This window comes from Hippoglossus stenolepis, chromosome 20, assembly GCF_022539355.2.
Source record: "Hippoglossus stenolepis isolate QCI-W04-F060 chromosome 20, HSTE1.2, whole genome shotgun sequence".
Taxonomy (NCBI): domain Eukaryota; kingdom Metazoa; phylum Chordata; class Actinopteri; order Pleuronectiformes; family Pleuronectidae; genus Hippoglossus; species Hippoglossus stenolepis.
This window is the reverse complement of record NC_061502.1, coordinates 18,918,147-18,938,673: the sequence shown is the minus strand read 5'-3', so window position 1 is coordinate 18,938,673 and position 20,527 is coordinate 18,918,147. Positions and strand designations below refer to the sequence as shown.

Below are 20,527 nucleotides of genomic sequence, written 5' to 3'. Positions count from 1 at the left end.
ACAGACTTTCTTTCAACTTCAAGCTCACTTGTCATTGATCAAACATCAATTTGTTTGTGGTCAACATCATGCAACTACAAATATTCAGCTTTGTTTCAGTATAATACACAAAATATCATAATCTAATCAAATTAAATGTTACAAGACAAACTGAGCATGTTCACGGGAAAAGCTCCAACTCACTCATCTCACTGATTACATCTTCGTCTGTGGTTGAAAGTCTTCATCAAAAATCACCAGTTGGGAGTCTTTTTTGTTTGTGATGCAAACTTGTAGTGCAGAATTAAAACTATTGCTCAAACAGCAACATGATGTAAGAGCCTTGTTACAGACCTCATCTAAACGTATGATTATCTTTGTGTCATCGTTCACTTTGGGATTTAAAAATAGTTAAAAACACATAAAATCTGTTATTTGGTGTTCAATTTAAAATAAACTTCTAAAAATACATGCAACCAAACTATGCTGCAGCTTCAGCCGTGATATTGACTAAAGAACTGCAATTGTATCCTCTAAATACTGGAATAATCATCAAAGATCTTTAGCACAACTTTTAAATGTTTACAATAGAAGCTAAAGCAGTATTTGTATTTCTGGTCATATAAGAAATTTACTTCATGCGGAACCGGAGCAGTAAGTTAAAGCGTTGATTACTTACACACCTCTCAGTTTGTCAGTCAGCCATCCATTGAGTGGTTAAAGGGCCATTCAATTCAAATGTCCCTCACCCCCGTCGGCCTCACTCTTCTCCTCTCTCCTCTTATCTGGAGCGCGCTCTCTTTCTTTCTATCTGCCGTTAAGTGTGTGAAGCGACAGCAAGCCTGAGGCCACACCCAACACCATGTTGATCAGATTAGAGGGCAGCCCGCCTGCCATAACCCTAGACCTCCGCTCTTCCTCTCCTCTCATTTCCCCATTCTCTCAACCCCAGACCTGCCTCCTCCCCCTTTTCCTTGCCTTCATCTTTCGCAGCGCCTGCCAACTCCAAACCTCATCCTCTCCTCCCTTGTTCCAACAAAAAACGCCCTCTCCTTTTTCCAAGTGTGTGTGTGTGTGTGTGTGCAGGAGATGAGGACGAAGAATAGTGGGCGGATAAAAGGGGAAGAGAGGAGGAAGAAAGCAAAGAAAGAAAACAGAAAGAGGGACACGGATCCACACAACACTAACCCAGACTTGTGTCGGGTCCTCATCATAGCCGCCGGTTCCCTCTTCCCTCCTTGGTCGAACATCGGGTCCACGAACTTGAAGACGTGAACAGAACCGAACTGGAGGGTGGAGCCCGGACGCAGCACCGTCGTCTCAGCGATGCGTTGTCCGTCGACGAAGGTGTCGGCGTCGGGGCCGTGTGGCGTCACGGTCACCATCCCTTCACTGTGCATCAGGTTGCAGTGATGGGGAAGGATCCCCGGGCCGAGCAGCTGGAGACAAACACAAAAGGGACGTCAGCACAATAAACTACACACAAATATTACAGCGACTACAACAGGGGCAAAGGTGACGCTCCTCTTAAAAGTCAAACTGAAACAGAAAATGTATATTTGAAAAGAAATCCGAACATTTTAGATCCTAAGTGTTTGATTTGTCTCCTCCCACTAATAACACGGACTGAAGAAAGACAGGTCCGGGCTTTATGTTTAGTTTAATTTAGTTTCTACGTTCTTTTACAGCAAGAACATTTGTTATTTCAGCTCAAGCCGTGTGTGTGTGTGTGTGTGTGTGTGTGTGTGTGTGTGTGTGTGTGTGTGTGTGTGTGTGTGTGTGTGTGTGTGTGTGTGTGTGTGTGTGTGTGTGTGTGTGTGTGTGTGTGTGTGTGTGTGTGTGTGTGTGTGTTTCGTACCTGAATGGCTCCGTCTTCTGTGCAGTCCGAGCCGACCTCGGTGATGCTTTGCTGAAGCCGGTAAAGCTTTGGTTTGTCCCGTGAGTCCGACCCGTCTGGACAAATGAAAACATTCATTAATCACTCGATCAACATTTTAAAACGAGTACCACACATTCAACCTTTAACACTCACACATTACCCTCATTTAAACATTAAAGAGTCAATAAGAACTGGTGTGTGTACTGGGATGTGCACGGCTAATGTGGCAGAAATGTGTGTGGCTGCAGTGCAGTTATTGATTATTAGTAAACAGGAGTTTAGTAAAAGCAAAGCGGCAAATTAGTTCACTGAGAAAAAACACTGTTCATGGGGGGGGGGAAGGAAATCCTGTGGGGAAAATGCATGCACCACCTTTTAGAAGGTGGTTAGAGGTTTTTCTAATATCCATTTACACATTTACATTTAATGAGGAAAGAAAAACCTCAGACCCCCTTTTAAAGATAATAACTGAAATCATGAGGCAGCTAATGTTACAAGGCTTCCAGGAAAGCTTGACTTTGTACGGTAATATAATGAGGCTTGAGAAGGAAGAAGCCACTTTGCTGGGCTATTAAATCAAAAATGATGCTGCATGCCAACACTTAAATACCAATATATCTCTGTGGCATCAAGTAATTCTGTAACGAAATACGTATGCGACTCAGTTTTCTGCTTTTTCCTCCCATGTATCCTGAGTGTACATTATGGAAATGACCATAAACAAAACATCTGCAGATTCAGTGAAAGGATAATGAATCATCTTTTTATTTTGTTTGTAAGATGAATAATCCCACAAAGGACTACAACTATAAAAAAAAGGTAATGTTCAACTTCTAGCAGAGGAAGGGGAAGATGTTTTTTTTTTTATCTATGTCGGCCAAAGGGGAGTGGGGGGGGGGTGTCACTGCAAGTACCCCAACAACTCCCATCAGCCATTGCAACGGACACAGAGGAGGTGTGGTGGAGTTTTACCTTCGTGGTGGCGATATGCGTAGTAGGCATAGTGATTCCCTCGCCCTAGGCAGGCAGACAGGCAGCGGGTGCAGAGGAAGGAGAAGGACACATGCACAAGGCCCCACACACACACACACACACACACACACACACACACGCACGCACACACACACACACACGCCACGCACACGCACATTCACGCACACACCATGCCGTAGGAAGGTGGGGGAAAAAACAGACATAGCAGAGGGTAAAAATGCAGCAAGGAGGAAATATGCAGCATTACCTTGTTAACCCATTAAACGCATGGAAGGCCAACAAACACACTCGCGCACACACACACAATATTTCTGTGGCCCTTTCACTGTCTATACTTATTTTGCAACTTAATGGAAATATTACTGGATATCATGAGAAGACTTTATCTCCAATATTCAGCAGGAAACATTTAAAATATGAAGAGTTTGGTGGATTTCTTGCACTAATATCTTGGCATTTTATTGTCATGTTTTCCTTCAAGTACAAGAACTTGAAGACAAACAAGCTTCATCTGACGAGAACAAATTCCTTATCTAAATTAATTACCAAGCAAGGTACAGGAACAAACACACAATCACTCACACACACAGACCCACACACACACACACCCAGAAACCCTGCACCAAATAACTGTTCCCATCTTGGCTGTTTTGAGACCCGTCATTCTGACAGTGGATGAAGTAGATGTGTTAGTAAATGTCTGGACGAGACAAACTGGTTTTCCCCAAAGCGTTTGGGTCACGCTCACGTCCGATAGGTTAACGGCACGAGGGGGCGACAGACGGAGGATGATCATGAGAAAAAGGATCAGTAGCAAGAAACAAGCTGTTCGGGCTGGATCATGTCACATCGAGCAAGACTCAGGTGAGGGTGGACTTCATACACTTGAAGGGACAAGTGTATTTTCATACTTGATTGATACTGGGATGTTAATACTGAATTCTAAAACACTATTATTTATTGCAACTTACCTTGTGCTGTTCTCCTCATTGTCGAACTTCAACCTACTCTTTTTAACCGATGTAAACTTTTAGATTTTCATTAGATTTCCTCAGTTTTTCACACTGGCTTCTGGAAATTCCCAAATAAATCAACTACCTTCTATCACGGTTCTACTGAGCTTTAGCTTTGACTATCAGTGCACACATGAGTATGCACATACCTCAGGATGCTCTTCCAGAGAATCGGAACAGATTCCTCTACGTAAGCTGATAATTAATACTGGCCGTGCTTTAGTTAAAGGATTTTATACATTATCGCCTGGGGGAAAATGGTGTTTTTCTTTTGTGGCTCTTCGCAGAGCAATAACATCTGTTGTGGAGGATTCCAGGACATAGAACGAAGCCGTATTACTCTGGGGTGTTGATGAATGGAAGTCATGAAGAGGCTGGAAACAGTTTCATCCAGAGGTAAATACAGATGCGTTTGTATGAGTAGTAGATCTCATCCATTCCCCCCCCTTGCAGTGGGTTTTATTCACTGAGTGAGTGTGCTGGTAGGAGCAGGAACCACAGAACAGCTGGGAACCATAATGTGGCCACATGTGAATCACTCACCTTGGCATGGAAAGAAAGTCGGTCTCACCTTTGGTTAACCCTAAATGATATTTACTGCAGCTGCACTGAAGCCTGCTGGTCACTGCCTGTTATTACAGCAGTCTTCATCACTGTGCTATTATTACCACTGATGTCACTGCTGCCACTGAAACTGTTTAAAGTCTATTGACGGTTCCCTAAAGATCAAGAATCAGTGATACTGCAGTGGACATTGTGGTGCTGTGTGTGTGTGTTGTGGTTTTACCTGGACTCAGCTCCACCAGATAAGGCAGTTTCTCAGGCGGCAGTGAGCTGCTGCTGCTCTCCTTCCCTCGGAGGCTCTTGTCGTCCACCTTCCTTCCCTTCCGCCCCGGGTAGTCAGGGGGTCTCTTCTTCAGCTGGAAAACTAATGCTCCTGGGGAAAAAAAGGATGTAACACAGGTGCTGTCAGTATATTTATCATCTTGTAATCACGCTATGATTCATCACTCTCCGATTCCTATTCACTCATTTCATGTTCCAACAGCTAAGATGCTCAAAAAGAGCAAGAGAAAAGAACGTACTAACAGAGCTGTAATGCCAGTAAGGCAGCAGGAGGGGGCAGTAGAGACTAAGACGTGTGAGTGTGTGTGTTTGTGTATATGTTACCTCTGTCAGCCGGCCAGTCCCTGAAGATCTGCAGCGGACACTCGCCATCATCCAGAATCGCGTCTTTGCCTGATTTATCATCTTGCTGCAGAACAAACAGAAAAGAAAAAACAAGCAGGAAGTTTAGCAGGAAAACATTAAAATCCACCACCGGCCAAAACAATAGTTTACACACATGCCTTCTTAGAGCATGTGCGGGATCTATGAGAGCCAAAGGGTTAGTTAATTACTCTGAGATGTACATTCGAACTTGATCAACACCAGAAGACGAGAAATGTCAACACGCCACTTGATGATACAACTAACTTTTCTATTTTACCTCCCAGGTAGGAGATGTTTGGGATGTTATTATATTAATATCTATGCATTGAATTTAATAAGATGACTCTGTAATTGCAGAGCATTCATTTTGAAGAAGTGATCGTCCTTGACCGGTATATGAACTGTGTTTGAGAACAGAGAGCGGCGCCGTTTCCCCACAGGTTTACTTTTCCTAATGACATTATTCTGCTCTCAGGCCACATAAATATTGCAGTTTTATGTTCTTTCTTTACAGCGCAGGGTGAAGTATGAAGCTGTCCCACATCTCTTCATCCTGCTCAGTCCAATCTCAGTTAACATCCCCTCCCCCCCGCAGAACGTAAACATGGCTGACGTGCTACTAGCTAGCACACGCGTGCTTATTTCTCATGCTCACTAACCTAATGGACTTTTCCCAGTGCTTTGGTTTCATCAGCAAATTGCTACCGACTATCAACTGTGTGTGTGTGTGTGTGTGTGTGTGTGTGTGTGTGTGTGTGTGTGTGTGTATATACGTGTGCTCTCTGGAGGGTCTTCCACTGTATTGGCTGTGGAGGCAGCAGTTATTTCATATGATTGGCCGTAGCCAGAGTCCATCTGAGAGGATACATGTGGTTGAAAGAGAATGTGAGGAGGGCACAAACACACACAGACACACACGGACACACACACACACAGACACGGAGAATGTGCTGCTGCTATAGCACTCAGTCTGAAAGCAATTGAATAGCATTCCTCCCAAAGGTTTTTGTGCCAAGTAGCATTCTGTTTCAATCTGCCTGTCCGGTGAAGTGTGTGTGTGTGTGTGTGTGCGTGTGTGCGTGACACACAATTATGAGTATGTGCATGTGACCGTGACCTTGGCTGTCCCCTCCGCGGCCTCTTGGAAGGATGATGGAGCTGTTTATTAATGAGATAGGAGGATGGAGGTTGTGTTTGGTGGAGAAATGTGAGAATGTAGGTGTTCCCTCAGTAGAGCACATCCCTCCGCTGAGGCCCAACAACCCCACACATGATTGTCTGGTTCTTTACAGTAGAAATACAAAAGAAAGAAAACCTGGATCTGCCCGCATTAGTATTTAATAAATTCCCCAAGTGTGATGGAAATCAGTTCAGTTATCTTTATAAAATCTTGCTGACAACTCAACAAACAAGCATCTCGCGTGAAAATGTAACGTCCTTGAGAAATCGATGCTGTGATCAAATACCAGCACATTCCATCCGACTATATATCAATTTAACGACGTGATAAAAAGAGGAAACTCTTGTTTTCACTGACAGAGAAGCTGTAGAAGCGTTTTGGTTGTAAGAAGACACTAAATTACATCTTCTCGTAAGTGCTGTCAAAGTAAAGAAGATGGATGCGTTTGATGAGATAAGAATGTGGAGGGATGTGTGTTTTCGGTGTTTAATGTGCGACTGGAGGATTGGATTTCCTCGGATATAAAAAGGTGAGGTAGGTGTAGTGAGATCGTCATGGTTACCCGGGCGATGCAGTACTCTCTGGGGTTCTCCTTCTCCAGTCCATACTTCTCCAGCGCCTCCACCACGGCGAAGTCGGCTGTGTCTCTCGTGGAGAGCAGGATGGTCTTGTAGGGGATGTTGGGCTTCAGACTGTCTGCGTATATCCGCAAAGTACCTCCTGCAGGACAACAAAGGTTTTTACTCATTACCCCATGTTAACAGACTCCTACTTTTGTTTGTGCAGGAATACGGAGCTGAGTGAGCTTCGTGTAAACAGATGACAATTCCATTTGTGCTTTGGGACTCTTAAGCACCGAGTTAAGTTTCCACAAAAAAAAACTAAATTAAAAGGGACTGACAGTTGTGCGCATGAGGCTGTATAATGACCCCCACTCTCATCTAGCATGTGGCTGTGTGGCTGTGATGTGTCACCTACAAATGATCACCTCAGTTAATCCCACAAGGGAGTCTTCAGCAAAGCACACAGGGTTTTCAGAAGCATTACATAAAATGACTTTTTCTAAAATAGCCCTCTCTGCTGGGAGAACGTCAGCGTCTACCCACAAGCCACCCTGTCCCACTGTGTGTGTGTGTGTGTGGGTACAGTATGTAAACAGTGGTTTTAAAGCTGTTTATAGAAGCATGTCCGCTGGTCCATTTATCTGTCTGGGCGAGTGATTAGGAAATAACTGAGTCACACAACGAACCAACCGTTCTGCTGGTTTGTATCGTTCATCAGGTACATTTTGTGTGTTTGTGCGTTTGTGTTCGTGTCAGCAGGCGACGTTCCCAAACAACATACTGATCATCCTCAGAGGAGCAGCTGATGTAAACATGATGAGGATCTACAGCCATGTTCTATTTTACAAATGTGTTACTCATGGAACTAGAGTTGCCACCGTGCACTGACAGTAACAGTTCGAGCTTCTTACTGATCCAACAAAAGAAATCCCTGCTCTTACTTTTCTGTTCCTTGTTCGTAGTATTCTAACAAAGCAACCAGCTACAGAGAAGAGAACCTGCTTCCTGTTTACACCTGCACACACACAGCTGCTTTTTCAGGTGTGTAGTATGGAAGGCGATTGGGGCGGAACTTTGTACTTTGTACGACATTTGAAGAATTTTCCTCAAAGCATTCTTGAGATATCTTGTTCACAAGAATGAGACGTTCGGACCACAACTCAAAACCATAAAGCCTTCCGCCTCTAACTGTCGTCTGATTTCTTCATCTATTCAGAGGTTTGACTCCAGCTGCAGATACTGCAGATTCCTTCCAGCAGATTTTTCTCACTCCCTGTCACACTGGGAGTGAGAATGAGGAGGAGCGGCAGTGAACTGTGACGCTAAGGTCACTCTGCACATTCTCTCTGTGGGTCACATCAGGTTTTGCTTTTAGCAGCTCATGGACGTATAGACTTGCTGCAAAACCAGTTCAGCATCGTCCCTGGGTGTGTGTGATAACAGGTTTTTATCTGGATGTAATGATTCATTACATGATGTCATTCTGAATCTGGAAGCAGGTTTTTAGGAGTGCTGGAGAAATGTTTGCAGCTGATTTTTGTGTGTCAGGATGATCCTAGTTTTGCAGAAAAGCATCAGAATACACGAGAAAACAAGATTTCTTTGAGCCAACAGTTTAAGTACCTGAGTCAGGCCTCCCATCGCTGCTCATGAACTCCTGCATGCGTTTCTCCAGCTTCTGCTGGCGTCTCCTCTTCATCACCACCTCTGGGTTGGAGATTGTCCTGGTAAAGCTGGTCTCGGGCATGTCCTTGTAGACCTCTGCCGCCAGACGACTGTTTTCCCTAAACCACAAAGATGAATGAGATGAATGACTGGGGATAAGACGGAATAAGTAGAAGGGAGAGGAAGACAGATGGAGGAAGAGAAAGGTCAAAGTTTAAATCACTCTTCTTTCCTCTTCTGGAGCCTTCTGTGCTTTTCTTGGCATTGGAAAAAAACCAAGATGCTCTCTAAGGACAGAGGATGCGGGAGCAGGACAGTAAGATGGATAACTATGAGCATGTGTGTGTTACCCGTCCTCCCGGTTGAGCATCTCGTCTCCATCGGGGATCCGGGCAAACTCCTTCTCCCTCTTCTTCTCCTTCTTCTTCTCCTTCTTGGACAGAGTCCTCTTGAAGTTCTGAATCACTCCCTCCTTCTCTGGCCCGTTGCTCTGACTCTTCTGGTAGAGAAAGAGATGAGTGAGTGACCATGAGCAGCGACAGAGAATAATGATAAACCGATTTCTGTATCAACAAACAGAAGACAATCCACTTTCCGTGAAAACAATTACTAGACAGTTGTCAGGGGGAGGAGGCTGCACGGCTCAATGTTTGTCTTGGTAAAGACAACACTGTTGGTGGATGAGTGCGCTCACTAAGTAAACTGACTGGTTAGTAGTCACAAAGGTTAACAGGAGGAGCAGCCGACCTTGGGCAGGATGTCGTTCTCATTCTTCAGGACAAAGCGTCCTTCTCGGTCGTCTTTGTTCCAGTTCAGCTGAACAACAAGAGGCTTCTCGTCCAGGTCCAGCTGACGCTCTTCTAACATGCACACACACAAACACACACGCCATTAGGTCTGAGATCCAACTATATCTAGTTATAATAATTCCTAATGCTGAAACATCGACTCCTGAACGTCTGAAGGACTCACCCCCACTGACGTGGACCTCGTACAGGGAGTATTTTGGCGAAGAGAGCATCCTCATGTCTGGTCTGAACTTCTCGGCTAACGTCTCGATGACGTCCTGCGTTGTCGCGGTGCTGGACACTCGGATGCACTTGGTGGCAAAGTTGCCTGCAACCCGGTCCTGGAAGTAGAACCGCATGACGCCATGGAACTCCAAGTCCTGGTCAAGAGAAAAGAGGAAAAGGTTGTTCTGTCATTCACCGACCTGAACCGTCAACACACACAACGTCTGGTCACCACAGCTCCAGGGACACTATGTCTTACAGAGTTCATGAGGATCCGTGTGAGTGAGATACCAATATTTCAGAGTAAAACATTTCCAATACCAATTTATCGCAAGATGAATAGATATGCGTATAAACACAATAATATATATTATAACATCTGCATGATAAACAGTATAGAATGGCCCCGTTATTTTACAGGTCTGTAATTTCAGAATCATTTTCAAATTATTTAGGAAGGTAAAAAGTCTGTAATTTAGTGTAGACAGAGTTCACCTCCACTCTGAGTTAATTACTCACATTTACTTGGGTTTAAATGCAGCGTTTGTTTCAATAAAATTCCCATTTTCTCTATAATTAGAACCAAATGACACACGTCCTTCCAGGAAACGTTCTTACCTCCTAACCCATCAAATAAAGCCTTACCACTTACTGTTTTAGCTTTCTTACCTAGTTCACCTCATTTCTGTCTCTCTCACACACATGCACACACCATTAAAGCTCAGACGTAGCCCGTGTCCCACAGATTGAGGGATGTAAAAACACAACAACACACCCAAGAGGAGCTGCACTACAGATTTATTGCCTCCACGTTGACATTTCCCTCTGCAAGCAGTCGAGTGTAGAACAAGGTCTTAAACATAATCACATCCAGTCCTGATATGATCATGTGTAGCACAGTGCTGACACAGCATCTGCAGCTCGCAGCCTCGTGCATATATGCATATGTTAAGGTTCAGCTTGAAACTGGCACGAATGACCCTGATGCCACAAAGCTTCAAACATTTCCACGGTGAATGAGTACTGTGCTTGTTTCTATTTTATTATACACGTGAACATTAATACAAAAATCCAAATAGATCATTGAATAAAAAGTATTCTCAGATGTTAATTTTGCCAGATACACATACTTGTATCAGCATTTTACATAAAGAACAATGCAGAAAAGATGTGCATTTATGTATATTTATGTTTTCTCAATAAAGTAGAATATATTTGGTTATATTTGCATTGTTTTTATTTATACTTCCAAGGCTCAACTATATTTCTTTGTCCAAAAGGTTTAATAAGGACATCTTAGGAATCAATGACAATTTTGAATATAGTAAAATTGTTAGGCTCTACCTATAAAGGCTATTATTGCTATTTATTATTACAATTATTTTTATTACTTAAGGTTATATTTGGTTGTGTGTTCTGTCTTCGAACACAGCTGTGGGAAAAACTCGATCGTGGTTCTTCTGCAGCGCCGGAACTTTTATTCCTATCCGCACGCCAACAAAGTAATTTTAAATTTGAATTTTAATGGGACACCATGTCAGCATTTCAGAGCTGCAGACAACTGGCCAAACGCCTCTCTGAAAGGTGACAGATCGTGTGTGTGTGTGTGTGTGTGTGTGTGTGTAACCTACAGCTGAGGGACAGCGAGTGAGGTGATTTGAGGCAAAGGTTTAAACTAGATTAATTCTACCCTGTTAAAGCCTGTCATTGGCCACACACACACACACACACACACCACACACACACACACACGCACACACCTCTGGGTAAAGACAACGTGGCGAAGAGGACGTGAAGACTGATTCATAAACATGGCCTGAGACAGAGAGGAAAGAAATTTGCATCACAAAAGAAAAGGCGAGAGACGGCTAAAGCCAAGTTGAGTTTTTTTTTTTTTTTGGCATGACATGAAACAAGAACCTCTTCCTCCACCTCTTTCTCTTGAGATATTTCCTCCCTCTCTCTCCCCCCCGCCCCTCACTTGATAGAGACTCGGTCAGGCAGAGTGGAAAGACTGAGCATAGTTTCGATAGGCGAGGGTGGAGCCGGGAATGTGTCTATGTGTGTGTTGTGATTTACGGCTGGAATGTGGGTCATCGAGGGCTGCCGTTGTCAAGCTTGCGTAACCGTTGGTAACTGTTACTGTGGAGACACTCGTCCACTCGGGTTCAAACAAAGCCCAGTTTACAGCCGGCCGTGGATAATTAACACCACAAAAGTCGCCTTCCTGGCCACTTGGTACGACCACGTTAAGTTCAAGTCCAGCAGCAACAGCAAAACGCCCCTATACCTGTGGGACTTGGTATAGTCCTACAGGAGCCTGTCTACCAGTTGTGATTCATTCCCACACCCCCACATTCATGGCAATGGTCCAATCCTGCACATGCATATTTAGACGACTCTTAAGATCACAACAAACAAGTCAAACTTCATACGTCATTGCCGTGGTTTCAGTTCTACACCCCTATGCCTTACAAATGTGCTTCTGGATTTGTTCAAACAATAGACTGTTTATTAAAAATGGACTCCGAGCCCGGAAAGTGAAGCCAATGCGTAAGTGCCTGAAACGTACTGGTCTGAATTACCAGCAGGGGGCGACTACACTTGTTATAAAGGAGTCAGTTTTTATAGAAGTCCTTGAGAAAACGTTTTCCTAAAGAGTTTATTGTCTCAATCTTTAATTTATTGTATTTTGTAAATTATGATTCAAATAGAAGATAAAGCACGATATACATTAGGGGCGTGGATACAGTGAGATTGACAGCTGGTACCGTCCAATGGGTGCAGGCGGGCAGGCGATATCCTCAAACTCTCAGTCAGGCTCCACCCCCAACTCCTCCAAATATGGTTATTTTGGAGGATTAACTTGTCTTTATAGCTAAATGTACAATTTGTGCATATGACTTAATATGCAGGGGATTTGATTATTGACATCTAATCGATCTAAACTGTGAAAAATATCAGAAACGGGGGAAAAGGGACAGTTTCAGTTGGATCCACAACTCCAGCTTGACCTCTGACACCATTTTCAGCTGCTTTGCAATTTTTTAATCCAACTCGAGTGTGTGAAAATGCAAACTGTTCGACATGAGGGCGAAACGAGAACGCCCTGTTCACCTCAACCTTTCTGCAGCTTTAGTTCCAATAATCCCCAGCAGTTTGTTTTTCTGACAGGAAATGCTAATGCAGCATAATGTCCGTGTGTCACAATACAACAGCCTGGATACGGCCTGGAACGCACAGTCAGTCAAACACACTGTCACATACTTTCCAGTCACGTTAGTGCGACCTGGCTGACACACTTTAACACTGGAGTGCAATTTTTGTACCCCCACCCTGGGTTTTTCTGACTGAACCCTTAGGCCAGGCTAAATATACAGAGATACTTCCTGAGTGTTGTCCTAATAATGCATCAGAGGGTGTAGAAAGACAGTTTGTCCCAACGCGGCCTTTGTAAGTACCTCCACCTAACCCCAACCTTAACACAAATCTGCTGCTCCCCCAATTGGGGGGGGGTCACAGCTTTTGTCCCCACTTGGACAAGTCGTCCCCAATTAACTGGTCTTCAGCCTATGACTGAAAGACACATGCACACACACACAGAGAGAGAGAGTGAGACTAAAGATATGTGGCTGATACCTGTGACTAAACTTGTGAGACAGGACTATTCATATCTCTCTCACACACACACACACACACACACACACACACACACACACACACACACACACACACACACACACACACACACACACACACACACACACACACACACACACACACACACACACACACACACACACACACACACACACACACACACAAAGTAATAGGTTTGGTTCAGTCTTAGGTCAGTTGTCTGTAATCAAACAACTGATATCAGAAATCTGACGGCCGTTCATCCTTACTTCCTTTTACATTTCACAAAAATCCCCTTTCATCCATGAGTCGTTTTTTATTCTGTCTTCTTTCCGTCTCTGCTCAGGAATGTTCAGTTTCCCTCCATTTATACTAAGTTCAAACACAAACCGCCTCATCCACCCAATGTGAGTGACACAGGAAAGTGCGCTTCATGGGAGAGATAACGCTGACTTCCAAATCCACCCATCGTGCTCTCTGAGCAACGCCTCTGGGTCAGAGGTCTCCCTGAGAAGAGGTCGAGGGTCACATCTGTGTGCGTATGAGAAAGTGAGTGAACTTCACTCAGATTGTAAAATAACAACAGTCTCCACCTGGTGCCTGTCACTTAGGTGTGTGTGTGTGTGTGTGTGTGTGTGTGTTTCAGAGAGGTGCGAGTGGTAAAATCTAACTTTAAGCAGACAGTTGTTTTCCTGCTTTGAAATTCACTTCATTGCATTCAAATTAATTTCAAACTTTGAGGTGCGTTTCATTGCACCACAATAAACACGTAAACAGATCCCATTTCATTTCGTAAGATCTACAGTCCCACTAAGAAACTGTCACATTATCACTTTGGCTATTTCATACATCCTGTATTACACGACTGGAATTACAGTATGAGTTACAGTTATTGTCCTTCTCATTGTCTGAGCAGTGAAATGAGCCAAACAAGTCTCTATAAAACCATGAACGTTGGACTTTATTACACATCAAGACTGTTTAATTTCATTTATTAATCTGCTGATCATTTGCTTTATTAGATGTGCAAAATAAGTCAAGAATGATGTCTTCAAAATGCCTTGAATCCAGGTTTTATTGACAGAAACCGGAAAAGGAAAAAGGGCCCAGAGCAAAGCAACATAAAGACCGCCGGAATCTGCTCGTCTGCGAAAAAGGAAAAACATTTATTAGAGCTTCAGACGTGCAGAGAAAAGAAATGTGATGCTGCCTGAGGACGAACATAAAGCTATAAACATGTTTTTGCCTTTCAGCTCGTTACGCTTTCCTGCAATTTTGCCTTGTGTGCAACTTCTGCTGCTGAGACGCTCAAAGAAACGTATGGAGGTGGACTCTGTCGCTGACAGACCAAAACAACACAAGTACCGAGTGCGACCGGAGTTCTACTATACATTTTTTAACATTTGACTCCAAAAACAACTTCAGTCGGTGGATTTACAAACTAAACTGAACTTAAATAAGTTTAAAAACGCTGCTTTTAAAAGGTGAGTCCCCTCGACTGACCAGAGAACTTCTTCAACTACCGTTACCAGCTCACAGATATCGGTCAACCATCTCTGCATCGTGTCTCACTCACTCTTATCAATCCTCCACATCTTTGTTTCCCTCCCCTGCTTACAGCAAGACGCCCAGAGCCTTTTTATACTGATCCTTCTTTAGGTGTGTGTGTGTGTGTGTGTGTGTGTGTGTGTGTGTGTGTGTGTGTGTGTGTGTGTGTGTGTGTCTATGGAGGGTAGGGGGTTATCAGGTGTTAAGGAAACTAACCAGAGCTCCTTTCCAAGCCATTAAACGACTCTTGGCCTCTGGTGTGATGCGTCTCTGCGTTGACTTGACATTGCTGCATGTCTGAGTGGATTCTGGTACAAACCCAACACACTACACTGAGGATAAAGTGTACAACCATTTAAAAAAAGTGGACACACAATGATTCAGTACCAACTTTTACTGTCTTTTAACAGTGTGATAAACTGATCTTTATTCACACAGTCTAAAATTAGAAAGACACAGAGGAGCACTTCAAGGCCCTTAAGTTCTGCACCCAATTAAATCATGTTTGTTTGGACGTATTTCTAAATATATTAAAGACACATAAACACTATTCATTCCCAAATGAATCCACATTATCGCAGTCCCAGGTTTGTAGTCCTGTTTGTTACTGTTCAGCAAAGTAAATCCACTAGGTTCAGATCTCACTCCCCTAAATACAAGTTGCACTTCCCACCCACTTTAAAGAAGGGTTTTGGATTTTCGATAGTGGGAGCAGGGTGCCAGTTGCTGAGCTGGACTTTTATTACACATCTGCTGTAACAGTGAGCTGTGGGTTCCTGCAGGCTTCGAGTGCTGATCCCAGTTTAGTGAAGATAATGCTCATTGGGAGGTGATGGAAATGCAATATGAAAACAATTGGAGCCAATGAAATGTTTCCTGTTACGCAGTCGTGGTCCAACGGCTCTCGGAGAAACCCCCGATCTTTGGGAGAGCGTCTCAGGGTAGTTTTGCGCTTCCTCTCTCTCTCTCGAGTGTTATGTTTACCAAGAATCTACTAAGACTGATAACTCTTGAAGCACTGTTTAAATCAAACACAAGTGCTGGCGAACCAAGAGCAAAAGTTAAACATTTGTTTCCGAGGAGACACTGAATACCTGAATTCTTTGGCATTGAGCAGATGAATTAAAAGAGAAGGGAGGAGAGGAGCTTTCTGGATGATTGGCTATATGAAAATGAGAATAGATTCCAGCTGCTGTGCGTCATCTTCCACACGCACAGCAGACGAACATGAGCCTAATAAAATGAACCGAGTTCCTGAGTCAATATTTTTGCAGCCCCACCTGCAGTAACATGGGGGGATTCCTGCCTAAGCCCGTGTCTAAGGGTCAGCTGGACCGAGGTTTTCACTCAAACGCAGGGAGGGGGAAATTCATCCCACATCGGATCCCAGCAGAGACGTTTCAAAGACATCAGAGACGCCGACAGACAGAGAGAAAGACAGAAGAGGGGGATGAGGAGGAGCAGGGTGGAGACGAAGAATCCCATCACATGGAGCAGGAAAATTACTTTCATCTTACTTTAAACGGCCGAATGATGCAAGGCTTATTGTGCATTATTCATAAAGTCAGCTGCTCATCAGAAATGTCCAACATTTAATAACTATATTCAAACATTGCTGATGCCACAGCTTCAAGAATAATAAAATATGTGTAAATGATTAATTTATCTGCAGACAAATTCATAATCTCTCCCGGTCCATTAAGGACGGCATGAATTGAATTTAAGGCTATCCAAACATCTTAACTATAATAAAGAAAAGCCTTAAAGCCAGAGCACTGAATCATAGTCTAAATTCCCATACGGTGACAGCACTAATGTGGAATGAATGTTGTCTCACTGAATTTCCTGCGGACTACAAACAACCTGAACCACCGGGGGAAACAAAGGGGAGGCAGCGGAGGCCTGTTGTACCGAATGAATGAAAAAGACTAAGTGCACACATTTCCTCTGTGGCCGCAAAGAAAAGCCTCTTTGTTTCAGGTGAGTTTCAGCTTCGGTATCGAGCCGCGCGGCCTCCGACCGCCGTCCGTCCCGTGCAACCCTGAGTGAGGCATTGTGGGTAAGGTATGGTATGAATCGTCTGGCCCAAAATCAGACCTGCTCGAAGCCTCAGCGCCTCCGTGGGCAACCATACAGGGATTAAGCACGGCGGGTAACAGCACAGACAGCTGGAAGGAAATCACTATGTGGAAGTGTGTGTGTGAGAGAGTGGTAATTGTGAGCACAAGGCCGTTAAAGAGGGGACGAGTTCCTGTCCTGTCCTGTCTCGTTCAGTCGTACACAGACTCAGTAAATCACGATTCATGATGTCTTTAAAACCAAAATTTACACCAGTGAGGCAAAAGCTACTTAAATGGCAAGAGGCCTCGTTGGAGAATGCATTCTTGGACTTTGACCGTTTAATTTTAATCCACTATCATGGAGGGGGGGGGGCAGAGTTTATGACCCCAATCAGCGGGAGACAATCTAGATATTTTGGCTTCACTCTTCAGGAGCTGTCCATTTTGATATTAACACACAAAACTGTGTTAATAAGTAGAGGCCCCGGGGCCCGCTGACCATCACAGAGCCACCATTGTTCTCCAGGGAAAATCAGCGATTCAGCTCAAAGTTAAGACACAAACACAGCACAGTGTGGCTCTGGTATTCAAATATGGATGTGAGAAAAGTTCACGCTGTGCTGCTGCCTTCAAAGGCCTTTGTTCCAACACGGCTGAGCCAGGCCAAGATTTGCAATATTAATAATCAATATTGACGGGAATAGTCTGAGTAGATCATAGACAAGTTTCACTGATTGATCTTAACACAAAATGAAAAAACAGACAAATTAGACGCCTATAGATTGAATAGGGACACGAAAACAGACTATTAAATCAAAAGACTCTCTGGGCACTAGGTATATGAACATATAATATATTGTCAAAATGTCCAAACCCCGCAACTATTTAGTTCACTACATAAGAGGAATATTGACAAATCCTCACACTGGAGAAGGTGGAACCATCAAATAGTTTTGCTTAAAAATGGACATCACCTTTCATCGACTACGAAAGTAGTTTCAGATTATGTTAATCCATTAAATATCTCAGCTGTCATGGTGACCAGATCAGAAAATGTAATAAAATATACTAAAAATACAGGATAATTTGGATATTAGGTAGGTAATAAAATCCTCTTTCAAATGAATGCCTGACTCACTGAGCTGTGTGGGTAAATATGGATCAATATTTGAGAGATAACACATTTAACTTGCTTTTAGCAGTAAATCAGTCAAACCTATAGTGAATTATGTCATATCAGCGAATGCAATTAATAAATATTGGAATATATATTTGTATGAGCAGGGCAAAAGTCACATCAGACTAAATCCAGTGGAAACGTAAAAGCATCAGAAACGAACTAATGAGAGGAGGCGTTCACTTCTGCTCCAGTTACTGATATTTTTTGCTTTCATTCTCTCAGTCGCTATAAAAGAAGAGAGGGTGCAGGAGAAAATGGAGACATCAGAAACTGCCTGAAAGGTCACACATGCTTCTGGGTGTGTCTCTATGTGTGTGTGTCTCTATGTGTGTGTGTGTGTGTGTGTGTGTGTGTGTGTGTGTGTGTGTGTGTGTGTGTGTGTGTGTGTACGTACTGTACAAGATCAATAACAGCCTGCGGTGGTTTACAAGGGGGCTGGTTAAACACGGCACCTTGTGATCATGGGTGTGCAGTGACACACAAACACAGGCCGACGCACACACACACACACGCACGCACGTGAGCGTGACCTTACCAGGCATTTTTTGAAGGTCCCAACGTGCGGAGAATAGAGAAGCGCTTGCAAGAATGCAGCGTGCACACGTGTACACACACACACACACACACGCTGGAGATGAGGCATTGAATTATGCAGATCCGCCCACATCTCCCTCTCTCTGAGCCTGGGGAGTGACTTTGCTTCCAAACGGGGACGCTAGTGACAAACTACATCAGACTGACCAAAAACAGCCTGTCCACACAGACACAAGTACAACAACCAAGGACTGACAACAACAGACACACACTGACACTGCCTGGGTTGTCGACAGGTCCGCAGGAAGTGTTAAGTCTCTCTTTTCATTACCTACTGCATAGCCGAGGCCTCAGCAGTAATTAACTGCTGTGTAATGTAGCTTTTAAAGCCCCGTTCACATGGGACCCGTATTATCTGGGGTCCTTTTAAGATTTTAATAACCACAGAGGTCGCCTGTGCGCTTAATCCTGTGTGAATCTGCCACGTCGGTAATCTGCAGAGTAAAAATCCCACCGCAAGTTAGCTGAAATTCAGAGGTCATCTGATAACGCTCGTCCCACGTGAACGTGAGACTTCTGTAAAATGGGTCGTACTATTTTATCACCAGGATTTTTTTGGGGGGGGTTTCACTTTTACTTCCTTCTGGTTATTGAATTATAAATGAGCTCTGATCGCTTGTCAGGTGCAAGTTATGGTGACTCACGTTGTAGACACTCGCTACATGTTGAGAGGAAGAGGAAGCACATTCAAATCAATTAGTCTGTAAATTTGAATGAAACACAAAGTCTGCTTCTGAAAAACAATCTCAAAGGTGAAGTGCTCGTTTCACATCATATCTCATGATCCTGGTGCCATATTACTTTATCATTCAGGTCTTCTGTCCAAAGCAAACTCTTAACTGTAAATGTTCACACGTACAAATGAAAGCAACGGCAACATTTCAGGGACAATCATGCAAACTCAGTCTGCTGAAGACCATGTGATTCAGCTGAAAGCCCCGACAGAACCAGAGAGCTGGTGTAAGTTCAAAAACCTCTGGCTGCAACTTTTACTAAACTATTAATGATCACAGCATCTCAAAAATCCAAGGTGACATCTCACAATCGTCAAAACCCAACGACATTCAATTTGATATCATACAAGACGCAGACATGCAGCAAAAGCACAGAACTCAAAAGCTGTAACCAGTGAAGTTTTGGTATTTATTGCTTGAAAAAGTTCCTTTTCAGTAACAGATAGTTAATGAAACAATGAAAAGCATCAATAAGAAATAATAAGTTGATTTGAAATGAGACAGTTTGGTCATCTGCTGTTTTTAAAAGGCTGCTTCTCATAACCATCCCATTTATTATTGATTGGAGCTGACAACTAGTTTCTTGATTATGCATTTGGTGATCTACGTAAATCATGGTATTAATTTGAAGTGAGGTGACGTTCTTCTAAATATCTAATAAAATGTGATAGCATCAAGTCAGTAATTTCTGCCAAACATCTTCCATGACTAAAGTGCAGATCTTCTGACGGTCCACTTCAGCTCGGCGCTGCCTCCTCAGACAAACAGCTGACACTCCCCTGAAGAGTATAGCTGCCGGTGATACCAGACACTGACGGGCTGCCGATGGCTGCCATGGTGACCACCTCAGCTGGGTGTCATGTTTCCATGGCGCTGGTCGGCTTCTCGGGTGTCAGGTGGACGAACAAAAGAAAAGGAGGAAGCGAAATATGCTGCTGCAGCTAAACTAGCATGCACAGTGTAACAAATACCCCCAAGACAGAGATATTCATCTTGATAAGAAACATATTTCAAAAATAATTATCCCACATGACCATGAAAGTAAGAGCAAACTTCAAATCACAGATATGAATCAACACTGATACGGGGCAACATTTGTAACTGTATCTTAGGGTCAGAAGAAAACGCCTCCTCCTCCACCTCACTTGAGATCCACCAGGAACTTTCATCTACCTCCTCGGCCCTTATGGATTTTTGGGGCCAATGCTGGTATTGATATGAGGGAGTTGATATTTTTAAAAACTTGGCAATGATTCCTAGGGTGTCGTTATCCGC

General features: G+C 43.6%; 1 protein-coding gene across 1 annotated transcript in view; it reads right to left on the bottom strand.

Moving 5' to 3' along the window:
• Positions 1 to 20,527, bottom strand: part of afdna (afadin, adherens junction formation factor a) — a 73,491-nt gene that overhangs the window by 39,768 nt on the left and 13,196 nt on the right. Inside the window, 10 exon segments of the mRNA XM_047337962.1 lie at positions 1,168 to 1,418; positions 1,838 to 1,932; positions 2,831 to 2,875; positions 4,652 to 4,801; positions 5,035 to 5,119; positions 6,819 to 6,976; positions 8,443 to 8,603; positions 8,835 to 8,983; positions 9,232 to 9,344; positions 9,457 to 9,652. Of these exon segments, the coding sequence (XP_047193918.1) occupies positions 1,168 to 1,418; positions 1,838 to 1,932; positions 2,831 to 2,875; positions 4,652 to 4,801; positions 5,035 to 5,119; positions 6,819 to 6,976; positions 8,443 to 8,603; positions 8,835 to 8,983; positions 9,232 to 9,344; positions 9,457 to 9,652 (1,403 nt within the window).